Source organism: Protopterus annectens, chromosome 11.part0, assembly GCF_019279795.1.
Source record: "Protopterus annectens isolate FY-2018-M chromosome 11.part0, PAN1.0, whole genome shotgun sequence".
NCBI classification, from domain to species: domain Eukaryota; kingdom Metazoa; phylum Chordata; order Ceratodontiformes; family Protopteridae; genus Protopterus; species Protopterus annectens.
In genome coordinates this window covers 1,427,469,760-1,427,496,266 of record NC_056745.1, presented here as the reverse complement: position 1 = coordinate 1,427,496,266, position 26,507 = coordinate 1,427,469,760, and the positions used below count along the sequence as shown (strand labels likewise).

Genomic DNA, 26,507 nt, shown 5'->3' with positions numbered 1-26,507 from the left:
TAAAGATGCACATTAGGGTTAGAGGCAGGGGCATGGAAAAGGACAAGGGTTTGCATGTATTACTAAGGTAGAGCAGGGGAGGTAAATCATAATGTGCCTCTTAAATTAGAAAAACCCTCCCCATGACACTGACACTATTCAGACAAATTTGAGCTGAATGCGGTCAGATTTTGGGTAGAGCATCGGAAAAGGAAATGTGTTTCCTTTTTTGATGTACTGATTGTCTACACGTTGTATTAGAGCTATAAGAATTGGTCTGCATGTTTTGGTTGCTGTTTTGTTTGTTGACCAAGTTACATGATGACTAATCATACGTAACCATAGATACATATCTATATGTCTATACATATATATATATATATATATATATATATATATATATATATATATATATATATATATATGGGTTTCCATCAAGTTGTCAAATAGCTTGTTGAACCCAGAAACCCACCACAACAGCTAATCGAAAATCAGCTGATCATTAATCAGCTGATCGTTCATGACGGCAGTTGTTTTGTGCAAGATCACAGTACAGTGGAGACTGGGGAATTTGCCATATCCCCACTGTAATCTCAGAACTGCTTTATATAATTAGCAGGGGGTGTGGGGGTGCAAGGGGCTTGCCCCCTGTAAAACATAAAACTTCTTTTTTTTTATTGGTGGACGATCAACAAGTTGTGCTCAATCAGTTGTCATCTGAAGTGTTGAATTTCAGCTGTCATACATTCAAAGGAATATAGTGCTCTCAGCATATATTTGCTCTCTCATCCTTTTGATCCACTGTACCTGCCCTTAGGACAAGTTCTCAGCTTGATCCAGTCTGGATAAGAATGAACAAGCAACTGATACAATTATTTAGATGTTTTTAAATGAAACCAGTGCTGACTACCCATGCCTATTCAAAACATGATATAGCTGCACAACTTGAGTGAACTACTACTGATAGCAGCAACAACTATTTAGGTGACTTTTTATGAACCCAGGACTTGCTGTTGTGCTGACTACCAGGCCCACCTTCAAGCGTGATACAGCTACACAATTTGGTTTTCATAACAACACAATGAGCAAGCCTCTGACAACAGCAATAACTATGTAGGTGCCTATGTATGAACCTAGTATCTGATGGCTTGTTGACTAGGTGCTGGAGCGGCACTGCTTGCTATCTATCCACATTCACACTACGTGTGATGGTACTACACTGCTTGCTGTCTAACCACACCCACCCTGAGTGTGATGGAGCTGCACTGCTTGCATTCTATCCACATTCACCCAAAGTGTGATGGAGCTGCACTGCTTGCTGACTATTCACACTGACCCTAAGTGTGATGGAGCTGCACTGCTTGCTGACTATCCACACCCACCCTAAGTATGATGAAGCTGCACTGTTTGCTGTCTAACCACATCCACCCAAAGTGTGATGGAGCTGCACTGCTCTGCTGAATGGGACAGGCAAATCTACTTCCGTATCCAAACAGCTGTGCTTTGTACTCTTAGACTTGTTATTTAGATGTAAAGCTCATCACTTACGAAAACTCTTATACAGTATTAACATTATATAAACAAACTACTGGCAAAGACTGTACTACAAGTGGAACACAGTTTTCCTGTTCCTGGATACTGTGAGATACCCAAGTCCTCATTGACTAACTCCATAAGATAACATACCTTGTGGAACACTAACATTTTAATACTTCAGACTTCTGTAGTTGGCTATGCATTATACCATTCTGACTAATTAATGTTGTCTTTGGATGCTGTTAGTAATTTTGCTTCAGATAAGTGTAGTCTGCATGAGCACTATATAAACTGGCCACCACTTGCTGTGATTGGGGTTAGCCAGCCTACAGTCTTGTCTCTGTCTTTAATTTTATATAAGTACTTACATTTTGTCCCTGGAGCTGTAAGCTATTTCTGTATAATTATCACTCAGGTGTGAAAACACTCTAATCAATATATATATATATATATATATATATATATATATATATATATATATATATATATATATATATATAATTCAATGCATGCATTCTCTCTGGTCTTGCTGAGCCAATATTTTTCCCCCTTAGGACATAACATCAGCTTGATTTTCCTCCCAATAAGGTAAGGGGGGAAAACAGAAATTTTTTTGAAAAAAAAAAGTTTTTTTTGGAAGAAAAGGGAAAAAAAGAAACAAAAACAACAAATAAATTAGCTATATCATAGCTGTACCAGACTTACCTTCCCACAAGTGTGCTACAGCTATGCAGCTTAATGTTAGTATCAGCAGGCAGTGTAGTGCAGTATATTAGTTTGTTGAGTATTATATTACTAGCGGAGCTGGCAGATCAATGCCTACATCTTCATATGGCAAGTAGCAGTGGTTCACACTGACTTCTTACTGAGCTGTATTATATTACTAGAGTACTATCCTACTGCACGGAGCTGGCAGATCAATGCCTACATCTTCATATGGCAAGCAGCAGTGGTTCACACTGACTTCTTACTGAGCTGTATTATATTACTAGAGTACTATCCTACTGCATGGAGCTGGCAGATCAATGCCTACATCTTCATATGGCAAGCAGCAGTGGTTCACACTGACTTCTTACTGAGCTGTATTATATTACTAGAGTACTATCCTACTACGCGGAGCTGGCAGATCAATGCCTACATCTTCATATGGCAAGCAGCAGTGGTTCACACTGACTTCTTACTGAGCTGTATTATATTACTAGAGTACTATCCTACTGCGCGGAGCTGGCAGATCAATGCCTACATCTTCATATGGCAAGCAGCAGTGGCTCACACTGACTTCTTACTGAGCTGTATTATATTACTAGAGTACTATCCTACTACGCGGAGCTGGCAGATCAAGAAGAGAAAGGAAGTCTGAATGAGGAAGTCAGAGCTACAACCAGATGGCCTGCAGCCAACTGGCACAGAGTGTCAGGTGAGAGTATGACAGAAGAATGCCAAAGAAGCTGAAAACAAAGGGTGTACAAAACAGTGGTGAGTCCAGTACTACGTTATGCTACAGAACTGGGCAGTAAAGTCAGAGCAGATGAGATAGAGGTGATGGAGATGAAGTGCCTGAGATGAGTGGGACAGATAAAGTAAATAGAACATAAGAGCAGAAGCCAAAATAGCTCCAATTGAAGAAAATGGCAGCAAACAGATTATGGTAGTTCAGGCACATGTGTAGAAAAGCAGAAGACAAATGGTGAAGACGATTTTGGGACAGAAAAGAAAAAGGCAAGAAGAAATGAAGACGTCCAGCAAAGAGGTGGCTAGACAGTGTGAGAGAACATTTATGACAGACAGGCATGAGTGTCAAAGAAGGTTGAGAATGACATTAAATAGAGAGAGAGAGAGAGAGATGGCAACAGTTGATACAACACCCCAAGCCCATGTCAAAAATGGGAAAAAAGGGGGTTTATGATGATGATGATGCTGTGATTGGTGGCCTGCTTTGCTTTCCCCTCACCCTCAACCCTTGCCAACCCAGTGGTTTGCATGTTTATAGAAAGCGGTCTCCTACTCACTTATGTAATAGGAAAACAAATTACCAAACATCAATTTCCTTCTACAATAACCATCAATCTAACTCAGCATTCCAACTAAACCACAAACAATGTCACTGTACAAACTGATAACTATAACCCTACTCACAATTTTAACAACAGTAATAAATTAACAGATGTTGCTGTTTTACAACTGTTACTATAAATTACAGAACTGCTTTCATGAAAATGATCACTATCAGTCAAAAAGAGACATATGAATCAAACTAATAAACCCTACAAGAATTATTATATTTCCTGTAAGTGCCAATCCTTAAATTGCTGTGTACGCATAAGGGAGTCTGAGTTGTTTGAAAAGCCAAAACACTATTTATTCCAGCAATAACCAACTACAATTATAGAGCATCATTTCTACAGTGAGAGTCAGCCAAATACTAGCCCAGTATATTCTAACTCAAACATTATTCAAAAACCACCCCTAAAAGACTAAAATTATGCCACATAAATGCAAGGGACTGTCTATTCAAAATAGAGAATTGCATGCCTGGAATGGATACAATAAACCAGAGACTCCCATAATAACTGAAACATAGCTCAACCCTGCAGTAGTAGATTAAATCACAGCTATTAAATCTGATATACAGGTCATTATTGGTGAGCAACTTGAAAAATTATTATTTAATCTTAAGAAATCTGAATCTCTCAATGTTATGTTTGAAGTTCTGAGTCTAGATGCCATTGTAGTGTTGTGCTAGGTAATTCTGAACAACCCATTTGCGAACAGAATTTGATTTGCAAAACAATTTTCATCAATGTAGTACGAAGTTGTGAAGCTAAGCAGGAATATCTCTTCTATTTTAAATTTATATGAGTAGATGAGCGATGTTTAGAGCATTGTTGTATTTTAGTGAATTTTTATATCTATATAATACTTTAGAATTATGGTGATTTTATTTTTATTCTTATCATACATGATGCTACGTTTTGAGCATCATTTTAGAAGTTTTTATTTTAGTTAATTGTTATTTTTTTAATACAGTTTTAATATTGTCAATTATGTTACTAGTTAGTAATGCCTTTTGGCTTTTCCCAGTTAGGGGTCACCACAGTGGAACGTCAGTCCGCTTATGATTGGCAGTAGATTTTTATGGAGCAGAGGTGCCAGCCCGATGCCCAACTTAAAAACGAAGGTACACCCATTCACGCATGCACCTACCTGCATGTCTTCAAACATCACTCAACTGCGGGGAGGACATGCAGACTCCACACAGAAGGCGCTCCAGCCGAGAATCAAACCGGAGAACCTCTTGCTGTGAGGCAACAACACTAACTGCTGCACCACCTCAGCCTATAATTATGTTATTAGTTACCTTGGTGATATTAGGCTTGTTAGCTGGATTGTGACTATATATAAGGTGTGGTTCTCTAGAAGTTTGCATAGTCTGATGAAGCATGGTGGGTCCATGAGAAAGCGCTTACTGCCTGTATTAAAATAAACATCCTTTATTTTATAAGAGCTGTGTGTGTTGTCCACACTTTTTTATACTTGTATATTTTTCTTGATTAGAAAAGATGGGTATATTACTGGTGTAGTGTCTGATGTTGAGTGTAGAGGGATATAGAAGGGCTATCCCTCCCCCCTTTTTTTAGATCTACCTCTTCTGGTTATTGTTAAGTTTGGAGATATTATTTCTGAGTATTTTACATTGGGGTGTAGCCATGTTTCAGTAAGGGCTAGTATGTCAGGTTTATTTTGATCAATCTAGGCATGCAGTGGGGCTCAGTGTAAGTATGTTTAAATCTGTGGGGTTACTCTTGTGGTTAGGATTAGAGGGTTAGCCTGGTTTAGGATGCATGTCTCCACATTTGAGTAGATAGATAATGAGGAATGAGTACCAAGGGAAGTGTTTTTATTCATAGATGATGGTACTGGTGTCAAGTGTGGTTTCATATCAGGTGAGGAGGCCAATCTGTAGCTTGAATAATATAGAAGGGTATAGGGTAAAAGCTGGGAGGAGATATGTGAGAACCATCACACTTAGGGTGGGTGTGGATAGTCAACAAGATGTGTTGTTTATTGGGGAAATGGTTGGAAGAGGTTGTTCATGTGTATTGGTGTGTGGGTGTATGCGAGGATATAGTTGTAGCGAGGTTGAGAATTAAGAGTAAAGAGGTTAGGCAGGTGAGCATGTCAACTGTGATGGTGAGTTTAAGAATAGTAAAAGTGGTATTTATGTGTTAGAATCCAATGTGAGGTGTAAATAGAGATGTATGGTATCTAGTGACGTGAGCGGCTGAAGGTAAGGCTGGAAATGTTTTGACTTCAAGGTGGGCTTTAACAACTTGGTTTTGTGTTTTGCATTGTGGTTTGTGATAAGGAGGGGTGAGGGAGATGTGATTGGACAGTAGTAAACATATGGTGCAATGTTAGTTAGGTGTGTGAATAGTAGAAAAGAAGATGGTAGGCCTGGAGTTAATGTAAGATAGTTTGAGGTGGTGATTGTATTGTGATGGTGAAGTAGAGTAAGATGCAAATAATTATAGTAGGGGGAGATGAGAATTCAAGGTGATGGGTGTAAGGGAAAGCAGATAAGCATGGTTAAATAAAAGTACGTAAGGTGTGAATGAAATGTGTGGTGTGGGCAAGGTATAGCTGTATATAACTGGATCATGGGAATGAGGAGGAGTGGTTTGTTTGGGATGTATAACGGCAGGAACCAAAATTATATGGCTAGAAGAGCTCAGAGTGGTGTGGATAAATACAGCTTTTGTCTTGAGAGTGTTGAGCTTCAGGTGTTTACAATTCTTTTAGCTATGAATGCATTCCAAGTCCTTACCCAGTTTGAGTTTGTGAAGGGCCGATCTTGTCTCCTGAACCTGATTGACTTCTTTGAATCAGTCTCCAGAGCCATGGACAAGGGTAAGGTGGTCCACACAGCCTATCTAGACCTTGCCAAGGCCTTTGACACCATCCCCCACTCTGGAATCATAGATAAACTTACTAAGTTGGGCATTAATCCCTATGTCACCCAATGGGTTGCTAAATGGCATACTGATAGAACCCACACTGTAAAAGTAGCCGACTCCAAATCCATCTCCAGACAAGTGACAAGTGGAGTACCTCAGGGTTCAGTCCTGGGGCCGCTCTTGTTTGGCATCTACTTCTCTGAAGTACAGGTCAACACTAAGGGACTCTGGCTAACAAAGTTTGCAGATGACTGCAAACTGGGAGCCATTATTGAATCCCCAAATGATGTGGATACTCTACAAAAGGGCCTTATAGAAACAGATGCTTGGTGCCAGAGCCATGGGCTCAAGCTCAATGCCAATAAATGTATTATTATCCCCTTTGGGAAAAAACATGTATCCATGAATTACCATATAGGTAGCAGTACACTAAACACAGAAAGTGTGATAAGAGACTTAGGGACACAGGTGGACAGTGGTCTCACCTTTGATAACCACATCGCCACAACAGTCAGGAAATCCTTCTATGTGGCACACCTCATCATGAAGGGCTTTTCATCCAGAAAAAAGGAGGTCATTGTCCCACTGTACTCATCCCTCATTAGACCCATTATAGAATACAACGCCCCATTTGGTATGTACCTCTCAAGACATCTGCAACAACTGGAAAGGCCTCAGAAATACCTCACTAAAAGAATCACAGGCCTAAAGCAGATGCCCTACGCTGACTGCCTTAAAAAACTCCAGCTATACTCTGTCGCATATCGTCTACTCAGAGGCAATCTCTGCTTAACATACAAGGCCATGTCAAACCCAGAGCTGTTGGACATGCTACACTTAAAGAAATCCCAATCCCTCAGAGCTACATGCTCCAGGGATCTAAACCTTGTCATCACAATAAACAAAACATGCTGGAGAGATAGGTTCCTGACCCAGAGACTCCTCAGACTCTGGAATAGATTGCCCATACATGTCAAGCAGAGTGCCTCTTTGGACCTCTTCAAGAGGAACCTTGACGATTGGATGGGAGAAAGGAAATTCACCCCAGGGATCACGTCAGTCGCCTTGCTAGACAGGGGTCCAGGAAAGTAAATAATGTGGGAAGAAGTAGCCAGGGAATTGTTACGGCTAGGCTTGTATAGGCCCTAGGGCTGATAGCCTAGTGCCAACCTATGAACCTATGAAATCTAGGGTAGATATATTTTTCTGAGGAAGGAGATGTAAATTCGGGTATCATTTGTATAGCAGTGATACTGTAAACATCTCTCCTTAATAAGTTTGCCTAATGTCAACATACATAAGGTGAATAATGAAGGACTCAAAAGTGATCCCTGCAGGACACCTAAGGGGACATGGCATCTGGAAAAGGTATTTACAGTGGAAACAATCCACTTGGTACGTCCAGAGTGGCAGGATATAAACCAGTCTAGGATAGTATCAGTCAATAAAATTGTAAACAGCCCAAAAAATGTTATGGTCTACAATGTCAAATGCTGAACAAAGATTCATGAGGACCAGGAAGGAAAAACAGCACTGACCTCTTGCCATTTGAGATCATGACTCTGATAAGGGCCAAGCTTGAGAAGTAAATTCTGACATCCATGTCATAAACACACACTATGTGTGTTATGATCAGAAAGATTTGATCATAATTCTTTGTAGATCATGGAGCATTAGCTGAGTGGAAACTGGAATGGAATGGGTGATGAACCCCTAATCCCATATGACAAACTCAAGCTGTGAATAAACAAACTTCATAATAACTTTCCCATTTAAATGAAGGTTAGAAATAGGGTGGGAATTCCAAGATCATTAGGAACAAGAGAAGGGCTGTGTGAAATAAGGATCACCAACACATTCTTCAACGCAACTAGGAACACTCAGTTATTCAAGGAACATAAGATGACTTGATAAAACACTGGAGATGGCTCATCAAGATATGTGAAATTCATTTATGATGGGCATGAGTCCAAGCCACCTGTAACAAGTTGTACAACTGAGACAAGAAGATGAAATCAGAGTACTCTAATATTTGAAACTCACATCAACACCAGACAGCACAAGCTTCCTCTGAGCTTATTGTGGAAGAAGTGATATGGAAGGACATAGTACAGTTGTATACAATCTTACCATAACAATAGATGTCCTTCCCTTCACTGTTGGCAGTATTCGCTCCCTCCCTCTTCACCCTTTCCTTTACCCCTCCTTTCCCCTCTGGATGCACATGTTCCTCCTTTTTCTTCATATGTTGTTCCTCCTGCAGCTTTTCACTTCTGAGGTAGGTACATCGTTACATCACCTTTATGCCCTATGCAGTGAGTGAGAACCATATGTGTGATATACAATATACTAGAAATCCTAAGGCTTTGGTATACTGACCAGACATTGGGCTACCATTGACAGGGGATCTCTAAAGTAAGGAATACTGCAAGAGTGATATGGAAGGACATTCATGTGTTCCATTTTCAGGGACAGTCAGGAAGCACAAAAAAGTTAAGAACTCTGCTAAGAGTCACAGTTTTCTAAGAAGCCTGTCTCCCTTTATTATGGTGTGAAACATATACAAGTGCATCATCTGTAGTTGAATGATTGCTCTGATACTTGTAATCCAGGTCTGCTAATTGATTACAGGACACTAAGAAAAGGAGTCGTATAAAAGACACATTTCACAAAGAAGGATACATTTTCAATATGGAAGGAAGGGAACATTTTTTACAGTGGTTGGAAACATGGCTCACTTTCCATGAAAGTATCATGACGCATGCCTACATGAACCTAGCGAAATAATCCCTGGGATTCTAAAAAGCTTTCCACAATGTGGAAGATTTAATTCTATAGGTGTCTGCAACCTAGTAAGGCTGACTGATGCAGGGCTTAGTTAATTGTGTTTGCTGAAAGTTGCTTTATCTGTATAAACTACTGCATTTACTCCTAGTGCTACATTACAGAATTTTAAGAATGTTTTCTGCTCTTCTCACAGGGCTTAGTTAACTGTGTTTGCTAATATTTGTTTTTTTCTGTACAAAAAACTGTATTTACTTTTAGTGCTACATTAGTTGTTTAAAAAGTAGTAACTGCTCTGCTTTCAGGGCTTAGTCAACTGAGAATACTGTTATTGCTACACTGGTTATTTCTAGTCTGTATTATACCTCACTTATCCTTCTGATTCTCTAGGGTTTTTCTAGGTCTGGTCTCTCATATGTCTTTTCTTACTTTCTTGGTATAACCTTTTGTATGTGTTCCCCCTTACCTCTTGCAGCTTCTCCGAATGGGTTAAACACTCTGTGGTCATCCCCTGCCCAACAGACTCGCCCAGCAAAATACCTTGTGAAAGTGTTATAAATCTGCTTAAGTTACCTGCCTAAAGCAGCTCCAAAAACAAACTGAAAACCACAGCTTTCTAACTCAACTGTACGTGTTCCTTCTACTATAATTTATCCACACTTTGAATGAGTTTTGAAGACTATCTGCTTTTTAAAAAGTGAACTGCTCCTTATCATTTAAAGTATTACTAAAGGGCAGGTGGGCACACATGCAGGTTAGTTTTTTTCTGGCTGTAGTAACTTACTTTGGCCACGAGGAGGCAGCACAATGCCAGCAGTCTACCATATTCCTTGTTTTAACTAACAATAGTACCAATAGCTTTTACTGCGGTGGTGGTGCTGCGGTAGCGTTGTCACCTCACAGTAAGACATTGTCCTGTTCAATTCTCAGCTAGAGCGTCTTCTGTGTGGAGACATGCGTGAATGGGCGTACCTTCGTTGAAGGTTGTGCGTCAGGGCTGGCAACTTTGCACATAAAAATCTACTGCCAATCGTTAGCGGACCGTAGTTCCGCTGTGGTGACTCCTAACTGGGAAAAGCCAAAAGACACAAACAAACAAAGTACCAATAGCTTTTAGTTTAATGCTATTTTAACTCTCAATAGTTTCAGTATATATAGGTTTAATGCTGCCAGCCACATTCTAGAGTGCTATTTAACCCCTAGCATGTCTTCTGTACCCTTTGTCTCCTGTTTTTAAATTTATATAGGCAATTTCCATCTATGGCTTGCTCTCTTCTTACCTCTTCATCTCTGATTTTCACAGTTGCTTCCTTTCTGATTGTTATTTTCAGTGCTGTTTCACACTGCTGACCTGGCCTTGCCCACTCCATTCACCTTCGCTCTGCTCAGGCTCACTCCTATAGAGACAGGTAGTTGGAGAGATATGTCATTCTGCCATACATAGATTGTTGGTGGTCAGACAGGTAACTCTGAAACCAGCTGGTGACTGATTGAGAGAAGGATAGGTTATTGAGGACAGAGATGAGTTGTTTGTGTGGGACCATGTCAAATGCTTTAGATAGGTCTAGGAAAGTAGCAGAGGAGAGATAACCATTGTTTTTATACTGAAGGATAGTGTTAGTAAAGGAGAGTAAGGCAGTGGTGGTGCTATGGTTTGGTCAGAAACCATGCTGAGTATTGGAAAGGAGGTTGTTAGTAAGGAGGTAGTCTGAGACCTGAGAGTGAATGCGTCTCTCTAGTATTTTGGACAGTGGAGAGAGAATAGCTATGGGGTGGTAATTGGTTAGTTCTATGGAGGGGCCGCCTTTGTGGAGGGGAATTATATGTGATACTTTCCATAGTGTGGGAATGTAACTTTCTGACAGAGATCGGTTAATCAAGATGGATACAGGGTAGGCCAGAGCATCAGCTGTGATTTGTAGGTATTCACTTGGGAGGTTGTCTACTGCTAATTTGGTGGGCTTAAGTTTAGTTAAGAGTGTTTTATGTTGGAGGTAGGTACAGGAGAAAAAGAGAAGGCGGTGGGAAGATTGCCAGTTGAAGGTGTGGGTTGAAGGGGAGGGGGGTTGTGTTGTTTAGGTAGTGATAGTATGGTTTGTGTGAAGTGTGTGTTGAATGAGGTAGCAATATTTTCGGAGGAGTGGGGGATGTAAGGAGGAGGGATACTGACTTTACCTGGGTGGAGGATGGAGTTTATGGAGGACCAGAATTGTTTGGGGCTGTGATGGGAGGAGTCTAGGGCAGACTGGCAGTATTGGAATTTGTCCTGTTTTATTAGCTTTTTGACTCTATTGCGTAGTTCTAGGAATTACTGTCTAGTTGAGGGGGTTTTGGTTTTGCACCAGTGCTCACAGGCTTTATCCCTGTTTTTCATTTCTGACTTAGTGGTTTTCTGTAACCATGGGGAGGGTTGTGCTTTTGTTCTGGAAAGTCTTATGGGGGCATGGTAATTAAGGATGCTCAGGAAGGTAGTATTAAAAAATTCAACTGCGTCATCAAGACTGAGGTACTTTAGAGGATGCCAGTTACATTCTTTGAGGGATGAGATGAATGTGAATGGGTTAAAGTTTAGTTTTTTACGTATTTGACGGTAGATGGCAGGTTTAGCTTGATATAGGTATTTTTTTAGCAGAAATGTTAAGGAGTGATCACTGAGGCTATCTGATAAGCAGCCTGTTATATATGACTGGGGGCTCTTACTGCCTAGTATCCAATCCAGGGTAGTGTGCTTGCTGGAGTTTTTATTTATCCTGGTTGGCGACTGGACTAGTTGGGTGAAGCCATGAAGGTTTACATGATGGGTTGGATGGTTGCCTGAACAGGATTGCCAGTCAATATTGAAATCACCTAAAATTATAGTTTCTTGGGGGAGATGGTGGATAGACCAGCTGAGGAGGTTTTCTAGTGGAAGGATGTTTTGGCCAGGTGGGAAGTAGCATCCAGTTTGATGGTTTTGTTTTGGTTTATTTTGAGGTTGGCATATATTATTTCTTCATTGCCTATTTGTGGAGCTGATGATTTTAAGATCTGGATGTTTAGATGCTGTCTAAATATTATAGCTACACCGTTTCCTTTATTGTTTAGTTGGTCTACTCTTAGTATGCCATAACCGGTAGGGAGGATTTGCTCACTGGTAATGTGAGGTTTTAGCCAGGTTTCTGTCAGGATGACTATATCTGGGGAGTACAAGTCTATGGTGGCATGGAGTTCATGGACTTTGTTGGATATACTTCTAATATTTAGGCTTAGTAGAAGGAAGTCACTTGGCTTTCTATTGGCTGTAATATGGGAGAAGTTGTGGTTTCTAGTCTAATTATGAGGATTGGGGTTGGAGATGGTAGGGCTAGGATTTGGGTGGATGTCTCCACTTAGGGCTAGTTTTGATATGCATGAGGTTATTAGTTTTCTCAGTTTTTGAATGTGTTTGTTTATTAGGGAAACTTTATGATTGTGCTCTGTGGGTAATAGGTATGGTGGGAGGGTTACTATGTTAAGTTGTAGGGATGCTTTATGTTTGAGAAATATAGTTGGTAGAATATGCGGGGGGGTGCATAGGGACAGTTCTTGAGTTGGTGGGAGGGGAGCTGAGTGAGGGTGAGACATGAGTGGTGGTGTGAGTAGTAGTACAGTGGTAGTGGTTGAGTGGGGGAATGATGGAGTTTTGTTAGGATGTAAGATATGCAAGGACAGTGCATGCAGTGAGCATAGGTAAGGTATGCTTGTACATGTTAGCTGAGGAGGAGGAGTGACAGTAGTAGGAAGATGGAGGAGGTAGTGTTGGGTTTAGTGCTGTGGTCGGCTATTGGAAAGATGGGAGGGATTTGTGAGTGTAATAAAGGTAGGACCACTGGGGGTGGGAGGGAATAGGGGGCAGGGTGGAGACCCTGTTAGTTGCTCTTATGAGGGGGCTGGAAGCAATCACGTAACAGTAAACTGATAAATGAACATATGATAGTGAATGTAGAGACTCAGGTAGGTACCCTGTATTTCCACAAACTATCGGTTAGCTGTGCCCCAGTTCAGGCAGTTTTAATAAGTTCTATGGCAGAGCCGAGCATGAGGTGCTCAAAGGGTGGTTGTAGTTTTAAAAATGGTGCCTGCCACAGGTAATATTTATTAACTTTGGGATTGGCTTAAGGTAATAAACAGGGAAGGGGGAGGGGGAGAACAAGGGTGTGAGCAGGCAGTTCTTTTGTACTGCTGCTAATGAGCCAAAGCAAAGACAGGTTTGTGTTTAAGAAACAATCAGAATTGACCAAGGACTGCTCTGAAACTGTAAGTCATTTCTGAACCATTTCTCAGGTGGAAAAACAGGATAACCTTGTATTAGCAGGCTACTGTGGTCTCAGTTTAAATTAACAAACACACAGTATTTATCAGTTATGGATACTATTTGCATCACTTCCATAATTTCCACATCACTTCCTCATTGCATAAATACATCACTTCCTTCCCCTACTATTACATCCTGTCTATAACCCCTACACCCTCCATCAAAAATGAAACACCTAATCATTACCACCTCACTCCTACTTCTTCTCTCTGCTCTAACCTCTTATCACTCACACCTTCCTTATTGTCTTTTATGCTCTCCTATCTCCTGTACCGTTGACACTCATTCTACAACTTCCTACTTTCATATCTCCCCAGCCCTTTTCAACCTCTCCACCTCTTCTTTTCACAAACTGTCTATATTGCAAATCCACCCTCCGACCTCCAAATCTAAACCCAAGTTACACAAACTACATCTATTTACTACTGCACTCCCTCTTCTCACTAATAACTTATTCATATTTGGGGATGTCCACCCCAACCCTGGCCCCTCCCCCTCTCCCCTTAATCAAACACTCCCCTTATCTTCTACCTCCCTTCCTTCCCCAAGCACCTGTCACCATAACCAGCCTCTTACACTAAACTCATCCGTATCCAAGCACCTGGCAATATACTCTCTAAATATTCAAAGCCTAACCAACAAAATAACCAATTTCCATGCCTGGATAACACATGCAAACTCTCACATCCTTTCATTATCTGAAACCTGCCTTATGCCACATATCACTAACAATGAAATTCTCCCACCAGGCTATAACATCTATTGCTCTGATAGATTTCCCCAAAAAAATGGGTGTGGGTAGTCATCCTCCACTCCAATAGCCTCAGTCTCTCACCTTTCCCCACACCCACCCCCGACTTTCATCCAGCTGAACTCATCATCCTTAATTGCCACCTTAGCCTTCACATAAAATTAGCTGCTGCCGCCATCTATATCCCTCCTGAAAACAAGTCATCCACTTGAGAGAATATCTTATCCTGGTTTTTCCACAATATTCCCTATGAAACCCTCATCTTAGGTGATGTTAACCTAGATTGGTCTAAACTTAAAACTGACTCTTCACTACTCAGCATCAACTGGCATGGTTTCCATCAACTGATATCTTCACCCACCCGCCTCCATAAAAACTCTTCTTCCAGCTAAAAAACTGACTGGATACTCACCAACTCCCTTCACCACTACCATAACCCAACTACCCACCATATCAACTTAGCGACCGCCTCCCCACCTCGGTCCTTAAATACAACGCTCAACCCCCCCCCCCAAATCCCACCTTTATAGAGATTGCCAAAAACTTTCTAATTTTAATGTAGTCAAATTCAACTTTATTCTATCCACCATTGACTGGTCCACCCTTAAACAAATCCCTCTCAGTGACACAGTTACTAGGTTCAATAGCATCTTCCTGAATACCCTGAACTCCCTTGCTCCCCCTAGGAAGGTTATAATAAAACCAATTATGCTCCTTGGCTCTCAAAAGAAACTAAGTCCCTTATGCTAAAAACAGAGAGAGCTTGGAAAGCCTGGATCAAACAAAGGAATTACCTACCTAATTATACACACCAAGCCTGGATCAAAACAAAGGAATTACCTCTGCTACCTAATTATACACACCAAGCCTGGATCAAAACAAAGGAATTACCTCTGCTACATAATTATACACACCAAGCCTGGATCAAACCAAAGGAATGGCCTCTGCTACATAATTATACACACCAAGCCTGGATCAAACAAAGGAGTTACCTCTGTTACATAATTATACACACCAAGCCTGGATCAAACAAAGGAATTACCTCTGTTACATAATTATACACACCAAGCCTGGATCAAACAAAGGAATTACCTCTGTTACATAATTATACACACCAAGCCTGGATCAAACAAAGGAATGACCTCTGCTACCTAATTATACACACCAAGCCTGGATCAAAACAAAGGAATTACCTCTGCTACAAAATTATACACACCAAGCCTGGATCAAAACAAAGGAATTACCTCTGCTACATAATTATACACACCAAGCCTGGATCAAACAAAGGAATTACCTCTGTTACATAATTATACACACCAAGCCTGGATCAAACAAAGGAATGACCTACCTAATTATACACACCAAGCCTGGATCAAACAAAGGAATTACCTCTGCTACATAATTATACACACCAAGCCTGGATCAAACAAAGGAATGACCTCTGCTACATAATTATACACACCAAGCCTGGATCAAACAAAGGAGTTACCTCTGTTACATAATTATACACACCAAGCCTGGATCAAACAAAGGAATTACCTCTGTTACATAATTATACACACCAAGCCTGGATCAAACAAAGGAATTACCTCTGTTACATAATTATACACACCAAGCCTGGATCAAACAAAGGAATGACCTCTGCTACCTAATTATACACACCAAGCCTGGATCAAAACAAAGGAATTACCTCTGCTACATAATTATACACACCAAGCCTGGATCAAACAAAGGAATTACCTCTGTTACATAATTATACACACCAAGCCTGGATCAAACAAAGGAATGACCTACCTAATTATACACACCAAGCCTGGATCAAACAAAGGAATTACCTCTGCTACATAATTATACACACCAAGCCTGGATCAAACAAAGGAATGACCTCTGCTACATAATTATACACACCAAGCCTGGATCAAACAAAGGAATGACCTCTGCTACATAATTATACACACCAAGCCTGGATCAAACAAAGGAATTACCTCTGCTACATAATTATACACACCAAGCCTGGATCAAACAAAGGAGTTACCTCTGTTACATAATTATACACACCAAGCCTGGATCAAACAAAGGAATTACCTCTGTTACATAATTATACACACCAAGCCTGGATCAAACAAAGGAATCATAACACACCAAGCCTGATCAAACAAAAGAAATACCTCTGCTACAAAATTTATACACACCAAGCCTGGATCAAACAAAGGAATTACCTCTGTTACATAATTATACACACCAAGCCTGGATCAAACAAAGGAATGACCTACCTAGTTATACACACCAAGCCTGGATCAAACAAAGGAATTACCTCTGCTACATAATTATACACACCAAGCCTGGATCAAACAAAGGAATGACCTCTGCTACATAATTATACACACCAAGCCTGGATCAAACAAAGGAGTTACCTCTGTTACATAATTATACACACCAAGCCTGGATCAAACAAAGGAATTACCTCTGTTACATAATTATACACACCAAGCCTGGATCAAACAAAGGAATTACCTCTGTTACATAATTATACACACCAAGCCTGGATCAAACAAAGGAATGACCTCTGCTACCTAATTATACACACCAAGCCTGGATCAAAACAAAGGAATTACCTCTGCTACAAAATTATACACACCAAGCCTGGATCAAAACAAAGGAATTACCTCTGCTACATAATTATACACACCAAGCCTGGATCAAACAAAGGAATTACCTCTGTTACATAATTATACACACCAAGCCTGGATCAAACAAAGGAATGACCTACCTAATTATACACACCAAGCCTGGATCAAACAAAGGAATTACCTCTGCTACATAATTATACACACCAAGCCTGGATCAAACAAAGGAATGACCTCTGCTACATAATTATACACACCAAGCCTGGATCAAACAAAGGAATGACCTCTGCTACATAATTATACACACCAAGCCTGGATCAAACAAAGGAATTACCTCTGCTACATAATTATACACACCAAGCCTGGATCAAACAAAGGAGTTACCTCTGTTACATAATTATACACACCAAGCCTGGATCAAACAAAGGAATTACCTCTGTTACATAATTATACACACCAAGCCTGGATCAAACAAAGGAATTACCTCTGTTACATAATTATACACACCAAGCCTGGATCAAACAAAGGAATGACCTCTGCTACCTAATTATACACACCAAGCCTGGATCAAAACAAAGGAATTACCTCTGCTACAAAATTATACACACCAAGCCTGGATCAAAACAAAGGAATTACCTCTGCTACATAATTATACACACCAAGCCTGGATCAAACAAAGGAATTACCTCTGTTACATAATTATACACACCAAGCCTGGATCAAACAAAGGAATGACCTACCTAATTATACACACCAAGCCTGGATCAAACAAAGGAATTACCTCTGCTACATAATTATACACACCAAGCCTGGATCAAACAAAGGAATGACCTCTGCTACATAATTATACACACCAAGCCTGGATCGAACAAAGGAATGACCTCTGCTACATAATTATACACACCAAGCCTGAATCAAACAAAGGAATTACCTCTGTTACATAATTATACACACCAAGCCGGGATCAAACAAAGGAATGACCTCTGCTACATAATTATACACACCAAGCCTGGATCAAACAAAGGAATTACCTCTGCTACATAATTATACACACCAAACCTGGATCAAACAAAGGAATTACCTCTGTTACATAATTATACACACCAAGCCTGGATCAAACAAAGGAATGACCTCTGCTACATAATTATACACACCAAGCCTGGATCAAACAAAGGAATGACCTCTGCTACATAATTATACACAGCAAGCCTGGATCAAACAAAGGAATTACCTCTGTTACATAATTATACACACCAAGCCTGGATCAAACAAAGGAATGACATCTGCTATATAATTATACACACCAAGCCTGGATCAAACAAATGAATTACCTGTGTTACATAATTATACACACCAAGCCTGGATTAAACAACGGAAGTACCTCTGCTACATAATTATACACACCAAGCCTGGATCAAACAAAGGAATTACCTCTGTTACATAATTATACACACCAAGCCTGGATCAAACAAAGGAATTACCTCTGTTACATAATTATACACACCAAGCCTGGATCAAATAAAGGAATGACCTCTGCTACATAATTATACACACCAAGCCTGGATCAAACAAAGGAATGACCTCTGCTACATAATTATACACACCAAGCCTGGATGAAACAAAGGAATTACCTCTGTTACATAATTATACACACCAAGACTGGATCAAACAAAGGAATTACCTCTGTTACATAATTATAAACACCAAGCCTGGATCAAACAAAGGAATTACCTCTGTTACATAATTATACACACCAAGCCTGGATCAAACAAAGGAATTACCTCTGTTACATAATTATACACACCAAGCCTGGATCAAACAAAGGAATTACCTCTGCTACATAATTATACACACCAAGCCTGGATCAAACAAAGGAATTACCTCTGCTACATAATTATACACACCAAGCCTGGATCAAACAAAGGAATTACCTCTGCTACATAATTATACACACCAAGCCTGGATCAAACAAAGGAATTACCTCTGTTACATAATTATACACACCAAGCCTGGATCAAACAAAGGAATTACCTCTGTTACATAATTATACACACCAAGCCTGGATCAAACAAAGGAATTACCTCTGTTACATAATTATACACACCAAGCCTGGATCAAACAAAGGAATTACCTCTGTTACATAATTATACACACCAAGCCTGTATCAAACAAAGGAATTACCTCTGTTACATAATTATACACACCAAGCCTGGATCAAACAAAGGAATTGCCTCTGTTACATAATTATACACACCAAGCCTGGATCAAACAAAGGAATTACCTCTGCTATATAATTATACACACCAAGCCTGGATCAACCAAAGGAATTACCTCTGTTACATAATTATACACACCAAGCCTGGATCAAACAAAGGAATTACCTATGTTACATGATTATACACACCAAGCCTGGATCAAACAAAGGAATTACCTCTGTTACATAATTATACACACCAAGCCTGGATAAAACAAAGGAATTACCTCTACTACATAATTATACACACCAAGCCTGGATCAAACAAAGGAATTACCTCTGTTACATAATTATACACACCAAGCCTGGATCAAACAAAGGAATTTCCTCTGTTACATAATTATACACACCAAGCCTGGATCAAACAAAGGAATTCCATCTGCTACATAATTATAGACACCAAGCCTAGATCAAACAAAGGAATTACCTCTGCTACATAATTATACACACCAAGCCTGTATCAAACAAAGGAATTACCTCTGCTACATAATTATACACACCAAGCCTGGATCAAACAAAGGAATTACCTCTGCTACATTATTATACACACCAAGCCTGGATCAAGCAAAGGAATTACCTCTGCTACATAATTATAGACACCTCAGAAATCTTACAAAAAACAAACTAATAATGACAAAAAGTCCTTTTATACCTCTGTCCAATTCAATAACAAATCCAACCCTCGCAAGTTCTGGTATACTATTAACAAAATTCTCTCTCCAGGCTGCCCCTCAGCTCCCTGCCCCTACCCAAATACATCTCCTCTGGAAACAGCTACTCTTATCGATAAACACTTTATTGAAACCATTCAAACACTCATACATTCCAGCTGTCACACAACTTCTCTGCCTACCCCTCCCAATCCTTCTAACAAACAACTATTTTCTTTACATCCGGTTCCTGCTTCCTACATCAGATCTCTTCTTCACAAACTCAACCCTACTCTCCCTCCACTGACAATCTACCTCCTACCTTCCTCAAACTTGCTGCTGAATCCATTCCCTATCCAGTATCTATACTAATCAATAGATCTAGTCAGGAATCCACAATCACTACCTTATGGAAATCTTTTTTCAATATTCCCTGCATAAAGGTTTAGACTCTACAGACCCATCTAACTACAGACCTATAGCTAAATCTCCCCTCTCTAAGATTCTCAAAAAATGTATCCACTCACAACTACTCAACTACCTATTCCATCATAACCTCCTTACTCCCACTCAGCATGGTTTTCGTCCCAACCACAGCAAAACTACTGCCCTCTTATCCTTTGCACATACCATTGCCGAAGACCTAGACAATAACAAACTCATATCATGTCTCTTCTTCGACCTTTCCAAAGCCTTTGATACATTCTCCCATTCCCTACTTATATCTAAACTTGCAGACCTCACTCTGTCTTCTTCCTCCCTTGCCTGGTTCTCTAGTTACTTATCCTGCAGGCAGCAATCTGTTAAATGGCTCTCTTCCACTTCTCCATTCATACCTGTCCCAACCGGGGTACCACAAGGTTCCATCCTGGGTCCCCTACTATTTAATGTCTTTATTAATAATCTCTATACTTTGTGCAAACAATCCTCCCTCATCCAATATGCAGACGACTCGACTCTCATCTCCATCTCAGACAATATCTCCAATCTCCACACTCTTACTCAACAGGCCTTCCTATCCACTGAACAGTGGTTGTCCAGGAATCTACTCATTCGCAACCTTAAAAAGACCAAGCTGTTATTATTTTTCCCCTGATCTCTCTCTCACCTCAAATCCACCTTTACTATTACTTCTTCTAATAACACTGTTATCCAACTTGATGCTCACACTAAACACCTTGGGATCATCATAGATGAACTCAAATTCAACTTGCACATCCTCTAAAGCATAAAAAAGACTCACCAGAAACTTGGTTTACTGTATCGCAACAAAAAATTCTAACTACAAATGTCAGACTCTCACTTACACAAGCTCTTCTCCTCCCCTCCCTTCTGTATGCTGCCCCAGTACTCACTAATATCCAAACTACTACTTTAAACAAACTCCAACAAACTTACCACAAGATAGCTATATTTATCACAAACTGTCCATGCAGTACACATCACTGCCTTGCCCTAAGTACTCTCCACTGGTTAGAATTCCCCCATCTTCTACTGCTGTCACAACTTCAAATTTTACACTTCAGTCTTTACAAATCTCCATCCTGCCCTGCTCTCTCGTCCTTCATCTCTATCTACACTCCTCTGCGGACACTACATACCTCTAACCAGCAATTACTACAAATCTACCAACCCAAAAAATTGCTGGAAAATTCCTATATAAAAACTCCATCACCCAAGCCTGGAACAAACTCCTAAGAGACATTTATAGGTTCATAGGTAGGTACCAGACTATGAACCCTGGGGCCTATATAAGCCTAGCCAAAAAGGTTCCCTGGCTTTTTCCACCCAAGAAAATTATTTTCCTGTGCCCCTGTCAAGCAGTGCCGCAGAAGTGATTCCCCGGGGTAAATTTTCTATTTCCCATCCAGTCGTCAAGATTTTTCTTAAAGAGGGCCAATGAGGAGCTTTGCTTGACATGAATGGGTAGTTTGTTCCAGAGTATGGGAAGTCTCTGGGACAGGAATCTATCCCTCGAGCATGTTCTGTTTATTGTGGTGACAAGGTTTAGATTCCTGGAGCATGTCCAACAGCTCTGGGTTTGGCATAGCTTTGTATGTTAGGTAGAGATCGCCTCTGAGTAGGTAATATGTGATGGAATAGAGCTGGAGTTTTTTGAGACAGTCTGCATATGGCATCTGTTTGAGGCCAGTAATCCTCTTAGTGAGGTATCTCTGTGGCCTTTCCAATTGTAGTAGGTGTCTTGTGAGATACATGCCAAACAGGGCATTGTACTCTATAATGGGTCTGATGAGGGATGAGTAGAGAGGAACAATGACCTCCTTTTTTCTAGAGGAGAACCCTTTTGTGATGAGGTGGTGAGCTACCGCCTGTGTGGTAGTTCATGGGTACAGAGTTTTTTCCCAAAGGAGATGACAATGCACTTCTTGGCATTGAGTTTGAGGCCATGATTTTGACACCAAGCATCTGTCTCTGTGAGACCCTTATGTAGAATGTCTACATCATTAGGTGATTCTATTATGGCTCCCCAGTTTGCAGTCATCTGTGAACTTTGTTAGCCAAAGACCTTCTGTGCTGGCCTGCACTTCAGAGAAGTAGATGCCAAACAGGAGAGGACCCAGGACTGAACCCTGTGGTACTCCACTTGTCACTGGTCTGAAGTCGGACTTGCAGTCAGCTACTTTTAGTGTGTGGGTTCTGTCAGTGAGCCAGTTGGCCACCCATCTTGTGACATAGGGATTTGTTCCCAGTTTGGTGAGTTTATCTATAATTCCAGAGTGGGGGATGGTATCAAAAGCCTTGGTGAAGTCAAGATAGGCTGTGTGCACTACCTTGCCCTCATCTACGGCTCTGGTGACTGCTTCAGAGAAGTCAATCAGGTTTAGTAGACATGCTCTACCTTTTACAAACCCAAACTGAGTGGGGTCCAGGTTTGGAGGTTTCCTGTGTCTTTGTTTATAAGCTCCAAGATGATACGTTCCATGGCCTTACAGACCAGGCTCATCAGGCTAATAGGGCGGTAGTTTCCGAGGTGCGTGGTGGCACCCCCTTTGTGGAGTGGGATAACTGTCACTGTGTGCCATTCAGTAGGCACATAGCCTGAGGTGAGGCTATGATTAAACATGGTACTTAGGTGGGGTGCCAGTTCGTTCTGTAGTTCACGCAGTACGCAGCTTGGGATGTTGTCTGGTCCCACGGATGCTGTGTTCTTGGTTTTGGAGTGTGTGGTCTTTACTTGTTCATCCATAATTACAGGGGCTTTGCATTCTTCTGGTATTAAGATGGGCCCTTTGGAGGGTGAGACGGTGGTAAAGTTAGCACTGAACCTATCTGCCAGGATGTTGGCAATATCACTTGGTTCAGTATATTTAGTGCCATTGTACTGTAGCTCAGAGCAGATCTGAGTGTTGCCATTGAGATTCTTGACATAGCTGTAGAATGCTTTGTGGTTGTCTTTGGAATCAGTAGCAATTTTATTTATATACCTGGCTTTGGAGGATTTTAAGAGGGATCTCAGCTTCCTGCTGAGGCTGACCAGGGAGTTCCTCCAATCTTGTGAATTTATTCTTTTTTGCAACAGCTTCATCCTTCTGTTGTACAGTTTGTTTATGGCAGGGGATCACCAGATTGGCTTCCTTTTTTTGGAGGATAGCGTCTTGGTTCTGTTGGGGATGGCACAATCCATGCACTCGTGTATGTGCTTATACAGTGCATTTTTGTAAGATTCAGCAGTCGTACCTCTATTTTCCGTCTGCATGGGTGTCGTGAATTTTGCCACTTTTGTCTTAAGAAGCATGAAGTTGGCTTTGGAGTAGTTTTTGAAGGTGGTTTCCTTAATGGGTGGTGGGGGTGGGATATGGATATCTAGGGTGATTAGCTTGTGGTCGGATCTGACCAGAGAGGAGTTGACCTCTGGTGCTCCATCATTCACCCATCCCACTTTAAAGAAAAGCTCAAACTTCATCTACTCAACTCCAAAATATGTCCTTGTCAAGCCCCTACTTAAGCTCCCCACAACCCTAATAAATACCTTTTCAGTCACTCCACATACAGCTAAGTTCTCCACTATTGTGGATACTTATTAAACTCTACAATCAACACTGGTGGACTTAACTCTTTTTGTAAATATATAAATATATTTTTTAGTCTGTAAAAATATTGATATGTATATATCGCGTGTTTGCATTTCTGCTTTGTCTCTCTAAAGTTCTTGTATAACTGATTTTGACCATATTTTTGACTCAAATGTTTGATTCGCTGTAAACTGTGTTTTTTTTTTTTTTGGAGCTTTTCTCCTCGGGTCTCCACTGAAAATAGGCCACAAGCCCAGCTGGACCAACCCGGTTAACAAATGTCAATAAATAAAATAAATAAGAAGAGATTTATGTGATGCAGGTTTATATTTGCATATTTCATTTCATGCAGACTGCATCCCAAGTTCCTTAAGAACAAGAAGAAAGTACTGTTTTGTAAGTACCCTTACCATAACTGTAGATGTTCAAGTGATCACTACTGCAATAGCCTATATGGGTTACATCATGCATAGGATATAACAGCTGGCCAGCTTCCAAGGCTTAAGGGCACCTTCTATGCACCTAAACTGTTAGGCAACTTGAGCTGAGCTGACTAAGACACAAGTCTGGGAGCCAAGCCCTTAAGAGGTTTACTGCTGCAGAAGAACACACTCCTTTGAGGCTTTTAAGTATCGACGATTGGCTTGTGTTGTTTCATTGTTGGGCAGAAAAGTCCCTTCTTGTGGGGAACCTTCCATTTAATAATTTTTTGATTATTATTAATACTTGTCTCTTCAGGAAGTTTATTTTAAAGTTAGGAGTTTGTATTTTAATGGACTGTCATGAGACTGTGCTGGACTGTTTTTTTTTTTCCTGACAATTTAAAAGTTGTTTAAAGTAACCGAAAACTGTTTTTTTTATGTAGAGAAAATGTATTTATTTCATTCTGTGGGGCTGGCAAACTGCTTTAAAATGCTTGAGGATAAAAATCTTAGCAGTGCATGCAGTACTTGAAGTACTCTGCACAAACAGTAATAAAAATATCAGGAATATGCAAACGCAAAAACAGAAATGCATACAATTTCCTGTTGCAAACTAAGTTTCTGTGTCAAAGTACATAAGAATCATGTTAGCCACTTTAAACTAAAAGCTGTAACAAGCAAGTAGAAATAGATAAACTTCTAGTGTTTAACCATCATCCATAACAATACAAAAAATGCTACTGCTATTAGTTTGCAATACCATAAAGACACTCAGACCTTACAGAAGCATCATGTCTAGCATGTTATGAACCATACTATACAAGTTACCTTCAGTAAAACTGTAGTCGGCATAAACACCTTTTCACAGAGACAACCCCCAAATACTTTTGGGTTAAGTTTCATTTCATGTTTAGAATCACAAAGTAGGCAACTGGTACTACAAATATCAAGTCAAATACTACAGCATGATGTTAATTAGCATAACTTTAGCCCTTTGTGCTGATAAAATTTAATAAAGCATTTAGTACAAACGTGTCGCTTACCAAAAACTGCTGGCATTCCATCATTGCTTCAACTTTGTGCTCTGAAAGTATGACAGTACAGTCTGCCAGCGCATATTTTAGTGTTTTTCTTAAAAACTGAAATGTTCTGCAAGTGGAAAAAAAAAGAAAGAAATTTAATTTGATTGCAGTTGCATTAAATATTATCACAGCTTGTTACAGGCAAAATATATCTAATCTTTACAGATTAGAAAAAAATAATTAGATTAGGCATTGTAACAATGTGAAAAAAGGATGAGACTCTGGAGAGGAGAAAACTGCGTAGCCCCAAGGGCTTAATCCTGCAACTATATCTCAGCAGCACTTAACCTCTTCTTTCACATCCCCAAGACCACATATCCGAACCACAATGCTACTTTTGATATTAAGTTTTACTGGCTATTGCTTGACAGACAACCACTTCATTTCAACAGTACCTGACAATGATGTTAAGTCCAGTTGGAAGACAAATGCCTTCTCTGTCACTGCACACTAATTCTACGTGCATAAGTACCGTGGCTCTGATTCATATTAAGTAGGTCTGACATACAGACGTTATGTCATACAATAAGTGAATGAACATAGTGTGCATTGTGCAAACTATGCAGTTACATATTTAATATGAGTAGACAAGTTATGGATGAATCATAAGGTCACTGGAAATCAGACTGCAATGATATTAAAATTCTTTCAAGAGTATGTGTTGTTTTGTGTTTTGATGTTTTTAGATCGATATTTTGAGAAGCAAAGAAAGACCATTCAATATTTCCTTGCAAAATAATATATCGGTACTCTCTCTCTCTCTCTCTCTACATATAGATATATATATATATATATATATATATATATATATATATATATATATATATGCATAGATTCGTATCACTTCATTGAAAACCCATTTCACTGAGACCAAATCACCTAAAGTTAATTTCACCAAAAGTTCATTTCACCTAAAACTCATTTCACTGACAAATATTACTCTAAGCCAAGTCAAAGGTATATGTCCTTTTCCCCACTATAGTGCAGTCCTGGTGTTAGTATATATAGTTACTATAGTACTAGCTGACAACTTTAACTTCAACAATTCCACTGAACTACTAAAAAAAAAAAAAAAAATTAATATTTTTATATTCAATGAT

The 26,507-nt window shown here is 40.0% G+C and overlaps 1 protein-coding gene across 2 annotated transcripts in view; it reads right to left on the bottom strand.

The window, feature by feature from the left end:
• Nucleotides 1–26,507, bottom strand: part of CFTR (CF transmembrane conductance regulator) — a 1,712,697-nt gene that overhangs the window by 18,568 nt on the left and 1,667,622 nt on the right. For both annotated transcript variants that reach the window (XM_044088720.1, XM_044088721.1), the window contains one exon: nt 25,369–25,474. In XM_044088720.1, the coding sequence (XP_043944655.1) occupies nt 25,369–25,474 (106 nt within the window). The remainder of the gene's footprint in view (nt 1–25,368; nt 25,475–26,507) is intronic.